This window comes from Seriola aureovittata, chromosome 1, assembly GCF_021018895.1.
Source record: "Seriola aureovittata isolate HTS-2021-v1 ecotype China chromosome 1, ASM2101889v1, whole genome shotgun sequence".
Lineage (NCBI taxonomy): Eukaryota > Metazoa > Chordata > Actinopteri > Carangiformes > Carangidae > Seriola > Seriola aureovittata.
In genome coordinates, this window is record NC_079364.1 from 9,045,761 (window position 1) to 9,057,062 (window position 11,302).

Here is an 11,302-nt window from a genome sequence, read left to right on the forward strand (position 1 = left end):
TGTGTTTTGGGGAAGTTTGTGCAGGAAAGCAAAATGCAAGTGACAGCAGGTAAAATGTTTAATTCTGTTTTGTCTGCGAGCTTCTACTCAAATACAAAATCCTGCTGTAGCTCGCTTTCATGTTAACTTTTTGACGGCAAAATGTTACAAAACAGTACTACTGTTACTAACAAGTCTACTTTCTGGATTATATCACCACCTGAATAATGCAGATGGCCAGAGTCAGTACTTTTTAAGAGGCGTGCTCCTGTCCTTCATGCCTCACTGACCAGTCCATGCAGAAATGAGCCACCAACACTCACTCAGACATGGACATTGTCTGACCACACTGAACGCTATGGCCAGCAGTGGAAAGAAAACTGTAACATAACTGGTGACATACAGTATAACAACTCCTACTAAAGCATAGCAGAGGCATGTTTTGTGTCTGTTGATTGAAAATAAACACACTGATTTCTTTTAACATTTAATAAATGATCTCAGTTCAAGACCAACAATGAATTTTAAAAAATGTAAAATAATGTTTATTTTCTACATATTTCACATTTGTTGTAAAAAGGATTAAATTATAATGAAATTAAATGCAAGAATGAAGCAAACAAACCTGTTAAAATGGGTAAAAAACAGACATCACATGAAAAACTTAATGCAAAAATCCCTACATTTTTTCTTTCAATCATTTGATTGACACAATAAGTGTGCTGCAGATCCAATTTGAAAATTAAAATTTTCTACTCCTGGACATATTTTCTCTTCCCGGACAATTGGAAATGCCAAAATATACAATATATTGCACATGTCCTGTGTTATTATGCTGCTTTGTGCTAGAGTAACAAAACAGCAGCTGGCTAATAGACATAGTGAGATACAGTGAGTATGCTAGTGAGGATGTGTCCTCTGCAGACTGTTAAAACTACAAAATAATAACAGGATTATTTCCTGGTGTGGGGCTGCAAAAGTAAGTAAGCTTGGAGTACAACTGAAGAGGTGAGGAACACTATTATCAAGTCTGCAGATTTCAATCAATTAATTTGGATTCTGAGAATGAACAAATAATAGAGACTAAGAGCAAATCTGTGCAAATTCTGTCGAAAGCTACTAAAAGCATGGATACACAATAGAGGACTCTCCATGAGCTGCATTTACAAGCTGCAATGTCAAACAATTTTATTAACATAAACATAAAAAGATCACTAGTCAGAAAGTGCTACAAGTGTTAAAGTCCAAGCTAACACGATCTCCATGGAAAACAAAACAGACGATGCTGTTCGAGAGCCATCCTCCGCTGTGGTCTGAGGAGATGGAGCAGGTGGATGAGGATGGAGCATCGATAAAAGGTTGTTGATGAGTTTCTAGTCGTCACAGCCCAGCAGCTCCATGCGTAGAGCGATGCGCTCGTGCCACTCCCAGGGGACGACTCGAACATATCGGGCGTAGAACGGAGGCTCAAATAGATTCTTCTTATGGGTGTTGTTGTCAATGTTGCCTTGGAAAAGCTGCAAATAAACATTAAGGTTATGGTTAAAGTAAAATAATTACTTATCGAGCAAATGTTATCGTATATAAATGTTCATCTCACTAACTAACATAATAGCACAACCAAGCTGAACCTGCGCATTTTCATGATACTGCAATGTTCTTTGGGTGATTACGACCACCAAACGCCTTAATGACCAATCGTCCTCTGTGGCTGTTAATCAAACCGAGCTGTGCTGCTTTCTGACAACTGGATAGCTCAGATCCTGTCAGCCCCACCCAGATGTTCAGAGCATTCAGACAAAGCCTCGGGCAGCATCATTAAGTCAAGAGCCTGGTAGCTCAGTAAAAACATCAAAGCGTGTTTTACAGTTTTATTGGGTCATGTGGGTCCAGCCACTGTAGCCAAAATGCTCTAGTAAAGGACAGGAGAAAAAATATTTCCTGATCCTCTCAGAGAAAGAGGCTGCTGTGAGGAGAACGGGCCCTTACACTGCTCCAGCTCAAACATATATCACATCACAAAGGAAAAGAGAGAAACAGAAAGGGATGCTGACAGGCTGATAATTATGTATGACTTTCTGGACCTTTTTTTTTCTGTGAATTACTTTTTTAAAGACTACATTCTTAAGAGATAGACCAAAAACAATAACATTTTACTTTTTGAAAACCTCTCATTGAATTGAAATCAGACTCATTTACTAAGACATACATACTCAGTATACTGAATTAGGGAAAGACATTTAAGGAATTCATATACATGTATGTCTGACCTTATCATTGCCAGAGTTCTCGTCCTTCACCGTACTCCACGACTCTTCATCGTTACTGTAAGCAACTTTAAACACTGACACAAACTGCACCACCCCAAAGTCCTTCGCCCCCTGAGTGATGATGCCCGTGAGGCGCTTTGTCTTCTCTAGATCGACCTGGAGAAGCAACAAAGAAAACAGTTATACTCTGCAACATCTGGTGGTGTCGAGGGACATTTCACCAGTGATAGTGACATTTCCCTCACCTGGATCCACTCTGAACGGTTGTTGTGGGCAGGAGACCAGGCGTTTGTCTTTCCCTGCTTGTCCAGTCGGGCAAACTGAGGGTGCCACGTGAAGGTATCAATGCCCCACGTGCGGAAAGAGCTGGAGGCTGAAAGCTGCCCGTCTGAGATGAGACGAGACTTCATCCCCAGAGGCTCTGAGCAACCTGCCGTGTTTGAATAAACTGTGAATCGAAAGCAGGTGGAAAGACGGAGGGAGGGAGGGAAAGCGACAGAAGGAGAAAGAGCAAGGAAGAGGGGGAATTGACAAATGAAGATACCCGAAGAAAAGACCAAATCAAATTCACCCACCATTTTTACAGAAAATTAGGAAGAGTCACAGAGCGTGCAACTGATTAAAATCATTTTTACACCCACCAGTGACCAAAGAGAGAGGCACACAAAGTAGAAGAAGGCATGCAATAAAGTGCAAAGAGCTACAAATGCTTATACTACACATTTTCTATGTGGCCTAACCTCGTCAAGATGTTATGCAGTAGAAATAAAGTCTTTGATTGTCATTATGATGGACAGCAAGATCGCAGTGGGAAGAAATCAACAACCTTCACTCAAAATAGAAACTATAATTTTGAGTCAACCCTACTGTAGGCCATCTGCACTTTTTCATTAACTTCAAATGTGTTTTTTAACCGCTGTTTCTGTCTGCCGAGTTCCTGGACTTGTTGTGTGCATTAGAATTGTACTGAATGTTATCAGCGTGTTTACCATTGAGTTCACAGCCCACCAGCTCCATGCGCAGGGTGCAGGCCCTGCGGCAAACCACAGGGATGATGCGGATGTACTGGGCCACGATTGGAGGGTCAAAAAGGTTGGTCTTTGTGCTGTCGTTATCTATGTTGCCAACAAAAACCTGCAGCAAACAGACACAGGAAATGAGGTGTGTAAGCTGAAAAGAAAGTTTGTTGTTGTAACCTATATTTAATACGGGTCTAACCTTGTCCATCCGTTGGCCATTCCCTCTGTAAGTGCTGTAAGTGTTTCCATCAAAGCTGCTCGCCACCTTGAAGGCCTTGATGTACTCAGCCGTGCCCATGCGACTGGCACCCTGAGTGATGATGCCCGTGAGACGCATCTTCTTCTGCATATTAATCTGGAGTCAACGACAAGTAGTGTAGCGCCAGTGAACCTCATAGCTCCTCACCAGTCAGTCAATGTGACCTCAATGTTTTAGTTAATGTGTTCAGTCCGTCTTCTCTCACCTCGATCCAGGGGTTCCTGTCGTGGGCGGCTGACGTCCAGGCGTTGACGATGCCTTGGTTGTTGAGCCGAGCCAATTCCGGGCCCCAGCGCTGGAGACCCAGAATGCCGTAGTGCACAGAGGAAGCAGAAATCTGGGACTCCACTATCGCGCCTCCCTCCATCCCTAGCAGAGAAATGCAACCTGGGAAATGGCAATTGGACCATTATCAAAGGTGGAATTAATTAATTACATCAACTGCCTGTCCACATTTTAGAGTACACATTTTCTCCAGTCTCTATTGTTGAATGGTTAAATAATCGTGCTTTAATTTGGTTATGCAGGTTTATTTTGTTTTTCTCAATTTTTTTAATTTCTTAGAAATCATTTGAAATCAATTGTAAGAAGTCAAATACAGTGATGTTCTCTTTATTTAAAATTAACTGAGGAACATTTAATTTGTATCGTAAGTTAGCTTATCATTATCATGACTTTTACTTATGCTTTAGTACAGTACGGTAAAATACTAACTACTTAAATACTATAAATATTCCTCTTTGCACTAATGATTAAATGGCCACTTCCAGAAACATATTCTTTGACTTTTTAAAATGGTTATAAGGATAGTAGATAGTAAAAGTACATATAGGACGAAGTAAATCCGTCAAAACTGGCCACTTGTACAATGGAAACAGTACATTAAAAGACAAGTGAATAAACATGTATCAGAGTAAGTGAACATACGTAGCTGACACTGCTTTCCAACATATGGTGAGGTGCACTGGCAGGTGTAGTCTCCGTCAAGATCTCTGCATGCCCCTCCATTCCTACAAGGCTGGCTGGCACAGTCATTCACATCTGAAAAACAAAACACCTCATTATTTTTAACTCCTTAAACTTTAGATTTATTGAGAATGAACTATTTCAAAAAAAGCTGATGGCCAGATATGGTGCACACCTGCTCAGTCAGACTCAGAGAGAGAACAGAGGCGGGGCTGAGACAGGTGGATGGCCACAATAGCCTCAGTGTGACTCCAACATACAGTTGGTGAAAAGTAATTTCTCTTAAATCTAATGCGATGACAGAAATGCCCCCGAGGGCAACACTGAGGAGACGGGACAACCAGTTTAAAAGGCACAGTAGGTTATGGGTCAAAGATCACGATTGATAATTGTATTTTGTGTCATGACTTAATGAAGGTGAACAGGCAAAGGCGGGTAACTCTACATATGGCACACATTTTACCTGGAAACCCAGCAATGGCCATGAAGCCAGTTTTATCTGTTTCATTGATTTCAACTGTTAATATACTGTCAAACAAATGGGTTCTAAAGGGTGGATTTTAGTTTGATTAATAATTCTGACAGACAGCTGAGTACACTTCTAACACAGCTCATGTAACACTCTCTACGCTCCACAAGGTGGCACACTTGCACGGCGTGTTTTATCTAGAGCAGAGGGATAAACACATCATTTTAACTCAACAGCAGCACATTTTACTCTTTTCAATCATCTTCAAAAAAGACCTAAATATTTTCATGGAAAATGATCATTCAAACTCTTCTCAGACGTTAGACCAAACAATATACCATCCAAACAACATAACAGTCCTCACCGTCAGAACCTTTTCCTATGTGCAACTGGGTTCTTCAGTTTTTGAGGGACGCCAGGTGACTGCAAGTGACTCGCTGATGAGACAGAAAACTGCTGGACCGGCATGTAGATCCCTCGGTAATGATAGTCTTTGCATATATACATTATAATCTGGTCAATAACAGTAGTTCTTTCAGGGAATTATTGGTTTTAACTGAATGTTAATGTGTGTTTATGTTTCCCTAACCCTGACATATGCATTGAGAAGAGTCCTCACTGCAGCCAGCTAGTGAATCACAGGCACCTGAATGTATCAATGAATCATACTATCATTCAAGTGAATAGGAAAGTGGTCTCAGACTTCTGGAGCCCACTGTTCGTATGAGGGGTGTAATGCAAAGCTACTGTTGGTGTCTGTTCATGTCACCTTCGCATCTGTTTTGATTCATATAGGAAGTTGTTAGAAATAGTCTAACCTGCTTCATTTTTTTCATTTGAATATTTTCTACTGCCATTAAAAATATTTTGAATTTTTTTAAAAACCGAAAATGTCAATACAAAAGACTAATTTCACCTCTCTCACTAACCTTAAGAAACCAGACCTCAGAACTAAAGCATATGACAGGTTGACGTAATGCCACATGGGACTGTTTAATTCTTATTCCCATTAACACTAAGAGGATTGCTCACAACTCAGAAACACATGCCTGTATGGCAGTGACAACACTGGCACAGCAAGGCTAATAACATTGAGAAACAAGTGATCCTACCAAGAGACAGATTGTGAAACAGCCTTACTGATTTTCTCTTTAAATCCAGCCTGCAATGTGCTGGCTGTACACAACATTTCGTTTTGTTGACTGTGACTATTTTTCTCTTGTTTATGTAGAAATGTTGACATGATATTCTTTCCAAGTACGCATGAATTAAAGAAATGTGGTCTTCTGAATTTGAATTTAAAGGTTCCACTCTAAAATCTTTTCATTGTTTCTAGCGTTGCTTGCAGATGAAATGCAACTATTGCTATAACCTGGATATCCTCTGAAATACTACTTAACCACTATAACATCATTAGTTTCAACTATGAATTTATGTCTAATGTGTACAGTATAAGGCACAGGTTCCACCTCATTCAGGCATCTCCATACCTGTCCAGCCTATGACGTCTCACTGAATCACCGTTAGAAAATACCTGGGACAACCACACTGCACAAACACTACAATTGGTGTTCAGCCTGTGGGCTTTGGGAGGGTGAGCTGTTAATTCACAAAAGATGAATGAAAGTTATATTTTCAAACTATGATTCTATCTTTCAGTATGTGTTTTGCTCTCAGCTGTCATACACACAAAGCTTATAGTTGTTTACGCTTCTTAATTACAGGTGTCAGTGCTACATCAGAAACACTTTTTTCTTTTTTTTCTTTTTTTTACTCCAGATGATTTTGATGACGACATTTGCACTTGTGGAATATAATCCTCTATTCCCTTACTTTTCTTATTCTTTGAAGTCATCCTTCTACTAATAATCCAAAACATCTGCAATAATTCAAAGATAATTTAGCAATTTATCATATTAAGAGGATACGATGGAATTCATTATTATCAAATTCTTCATCTGATTTGGTCAAGCTTAAGCACAAACAGATTCAGTGTTGAACCTGTGTGGAAGGCGTCTGCATGCTAAGAGACTTGGAGTGGTGTTTTACTAATTAGCCAAACAGAGTGACCACAGAGCCCCTTGAATGAGAGCCTTTCATGAAACTACTGAGCTGCCTGCACATCTCTCCCCCGCTGATGCGGTGACAGCATAGAAAAACCTCATGTTCACCTTTATAGAGAAATTTGCTGAGAGTTAAGCCCAATACAATTTGTATTACTGTCTCCTATTTGCTTCCTTTTTCCTGTGTTAGAATCCATCAGTATTATCATTAGTTCCTACGCCTACTATCAAAATACTCTGCTTTTTATTTATGATAAATGCTTCATGTCAACACTCATCTCCAGAGAAACTGACATGTATAAAGGTGTGCACTCAACAGAGACTGAATGTGTACAGGTGCAGAAAGGGCAGCTCAAGGTAATTAACCCCAGCCACAAGTATCTTACTGATCTGGCAGTGCGCTCCCTCGAAGCTGGGCTGGCACTTGCAGATGTACTCGTTGAAAACATCTCCTCGTCGGGTCGGAGTGATGACCTCACACACCCCATCGTTTTTACAGGGGTTAGGGCTGCAGGGTCCTGAAACAAGGAAGAAGGATCAGTTTTAACACATGATATATGATGCTTTATTTTTTTGTCCCAAACCCCAAAAAACTCCTCTTCTCCCTACCTGTCTCTGTCAGGTTGCAGGTGTCTCCGCCAAAGCCATCCGCACAGATGCAGATGAAGGGATCCTCTCCTACACCTGTCACACATGTTCCTCCATTGTGGCAAAGATTCACCTCACAGTAGTCGCCTGAGTATATAAGATTGAGAAAATCAGGGAGTGTAAGGTACGGAGTCACTTCAGCAACTATATATACAGCTGCGCACCTCACATTTTCACGCAGTCAGTTGTACGACTTTGGTGCGTTTAACCTGTTGCAGCGGAAACCAGATGTACAAAAATCTTTGCTGCCAGAAGCTGCGGTAAATGAGAATTCATTGCAGCTACAACACATAATATTTCTTGAATAAGGAAACTCTTGGTCTCATTTTTTTGTGTTACTGATGCTGCTTTCTCCATCAACAAGTTTAAGCCACAACCAAACAGAGCAAGCTCCCACTCAGTATGTTAAGAAAAAGAAAATAAGGTAAGCCTGGGTGAAACAAGGAGTAAGTTACAACAGCTCATCATAAAATCATGCCTGGGTAAGTATTTTGGACTCCAGATGTGTCCTGGTTGATTAAGAGTAGATTCAAGTGTAAGTTTGGTAAATACAGGCCCTGAAAAACATTTAAAGGTGTTATGGAAGTATTGCACTTCCATGCTAAAAACTTGATGTCTCTAAACCCAAGCCAAAATAACTCTCATGACAGTCTCACTGGTTGAATAGCTCGCTCTGTGAATCGTCAAAGGAACACAATGTGTAAAGCTGGTTGAGTGCCCCTTTAATATCAAAGTGGAATATGACAAAATGAGTTGAGTTTGGGATACATGTGTGGCATTGTGCGAGCTCTTCTTAGTGCTCACTGTGTTTTAATGCATCATAATGTGTACTGGGAGGGGAAAGCGAGGGATTCACTGTGTTTCCTCTCGTTGCTAGAGTGTCTGGCCTGAGGGTTGTAAAAACAGCGGTGCTGCAGTGCTGAGTCACAGATCCTGGCTGGACCAGGCAAAGACCTCAAGTGGGAGCGGCAGGGAACAGATTCATGAGTCACACAAAACCTTAAACTCATAAATCCTAAACATCAATTTAATCAGTCTGTTGACTCATCAGGTCAAAGTTATCATTCAAGTACTAACTAGACTTTGTTGTCATCTTCTTTGGGCTCATTGAGGTAAAAACCTGTAGGAAATTAGTGAAGACTGAAGAACTAATCTTTTTGGAAAGTGTGCCACCACATTCATGAGGTGTAGGAATGTGATACAGAGTGTGTGAGCACGATAATTTTGCAGATTTTGTCAACATACTCAAACTGTTTTCATGCGACAACACATCTGACAGTTGTTGTCAGCCCGCTTTGAACTGGACAGACTGGCTTTGCTACTGAAATGATGTGTTTCAGAAGAGAAGAAGAAATTTGATGTGGTCACAGTGGAGTTTAATCTGAAAACACTGTCAATGAATCTTGGAATGGAAGTTGTATTAATTTAATATATCATAAATACTTTTCTTTGTCTTTTTCAGCTCTATACTTGTGCAGTAGTGACATACGGACAGTTAGTGTGTCCTATTGCATATAGATACTGAAAACAGGGCTGCAACTAATAATTATTTTCATTATCTATTAATCACTTGGTCTATTGAATGGAAACTAAAGGAAAAGTGACTGAAGTCAACAAATGTTTTGTCTGACAAACAGTCCACAAATCAAAGATATTCAACGTGTTATCACATAGATAGTTATCACATAAGACAAAGAAAAGCAGCAAATCCTCAGAATTTAGAGGCTGGAGCTACGGAAAGTTTTGAATTCATGCTTGAAAAAGGCCTTTTCAATTAATCTTTTATCAAAATAGTAATCCATCCAATAGTGATCCATCAACTAACCTTTCAGCTCTATGCCACTGATTCTACTGGAAAATCTAAAGGTGTAAACAAAATTATAAACAAATAGCAAACGCAGCCAACAGTGACAACAGAACGTGTCTGTGTGCAGGATTAAGAGCTTGCAGGATTAGCCAGGTTGCAAAGAAGCATGCAGCTCTTTCAGGAGTGAGCAGTTACACAACATGACAGTGCAGCAGCTCAGGAGTGGATCAGGACACACAGCACACCTGAATGACAGGTGGGTAATGAGCAAAGCAATAGGCACTGAATGTACACAAACATCATGGCAGCAGAGGAACGGCAGCCACATAAAAGACAGTCACTCTGGATTTCACTCGCAGCATTTTAATGCACCTGGCTGGCAGCACATGTTCCAGGTCAAACTGAAGTTAGATGAGAGGACAGCTGGTTCATGTTGGCTCCAGACAAGATCACATATGGTGTTATTTTCCTCTCCATCTGCACCACCTCTTCATGTGGCCAGAGAGGTGTTTACATCAACAATAACACATAACAATATAACCTAAAAATATAACGGGATGAGCCCCTTTGCAATGTGTCATCTTGTTTTCAAGAGTGTCCAGAAATGTAAATGTAAATTTCGCAAATTACTCTTTACTGTGGGTGGTGCACGCAAGAAAAGAGAGAAAACAAACATACAAAAGAATAGTTTAGTACTGCAATTAACATTTCTTCAGTACAACCACTGAGTAAAACAGAACCTTGTAATAACAGAGTAGTCTCTCATTTAATCAGCAATTACAGCATGACAATAAGGAGCTGGTATCTTCGGATATAGGATGTACAAATTGTATACGTCCTGAATATTGAAGTCACTTTTGTTGATGGAAAATGTTAAAGACTGTCATTATTAAGTTACAGCTGTTGTAAAATGAAAGGCATTCAGCAAAGAGAGACGTGTTTCATTTGAATGGCCAACCTGTTGCACATCTCTCCCTTTGTCATTCATTAAACCCTCTCACTTTTCCCACCTCACCAAGGGTCCTCGACACAGTACGACTCACAAAACCGGATCCCTGGGAGTCAGTAAAAGTAGCAGGCCTATGAACTGGTTTCATTACTTTAGACTGAACTAACCTCGTAAAGGGAAACAGGGAAGAACATGTCATGGAAAAGAAGACGAGGTGGCATAGTTCAGTGCCAAAGTCCCTTTGTGGATAATATGACTTATTATAGACTTAGACACCGTTGAGAAGTCGACAACATAAACAGACAACAGTTCTTTATGAACGCGATTAATCTGATTTGATACGTGTCGGTGGTTTAAAAAAACAGACTTACCTCTGACTGAACACAGGCAAAGCAGAAGATTACATGTTAGAAACGCTGTTATTACATTTCCGGGACGTTTCATATTTGTTTACTTTTGCTTTGTTTACTCCGCAGGTTAGTTTGTTGGTTTGCTCTGAGCGACTGGGTGCCGCTTAACTTCCAACGTATGCTGCCTTAAAGTGCTGTCGGAAAAATCGGACTTCGGAATGTAAAGGAAGGACGACGTGATGAATGAGAGAGCTGGGATTTTTCATAATACCCGAGTTAATGAGATGTGACGTTATCCAAGGGGCGGAGCCATGTCAGATACAATAAGAGAAAAGTTTCCTAGCAATTAAACACCAGATACAGCAAAAACTGGATTACCACCTGGGCAAATGCATGGGCCCCCAAAACTAAAGGTTTACTCGAAGTCATTTGGGTCCACCTAATTTTATTCATCACTAATTTGGCAGACATTTGCACCATTGCATACTAGTTCGAGAAAATGTTAATTTCTTGATGCTGAATG

General features: G+C 40.4%; 1 protein-coding gene across 2 annotated transcripts; it reads right to left on the reverse strand.

Moving 5' to 3' along the window:
* Positions 1 to 453: 453 nt before the first annotated feature.
* LOC130173916 (lactadherin-like) lies at positions 454 to 11,031 on the reverse strand. Of its 2 annotated transcripts, none has more exons than XM_056383483.1 (10): positions 10,801 to 11,031; positions 7,635 to 7,760; positions 7,412 to 7,543; positions 4,455 to 4,568; positions 3,733 to 3,914; positions 3,468 to 3,623; positions 3,239 to 3,383; positions 2,495 to 2,679; positions 2,250 to 2,405; positions 454 to 1,496 (listed from the first exon to the last, which is right to left on the reverse strand). In XM_056383483.1, the coding sequence occupies exons 1-10, from the start codon at positions 10,871 to 10,873 to the stop codon at positions 1,353 to 1,355; spliced, it is 1,413 nt and encodes a 470-aa protein (XP_056239458.1). In that variant the 5' UTR covers positions 10,874 to 11,031; the 3' UTR covers positions 454 to 1,352. The 2 variants fall into 2 exon arrangements, with proteins under 2 accessions (XP_056239458.1, XP_056239451.1); XM_056383476.1 differs by having other exon boundaries at positions 2,495 to 2,697; positions 10,801 to 11,029.
* Between the last annotated feature and the right edge of the window lie 271 nt (positions 11,032 to 11,302).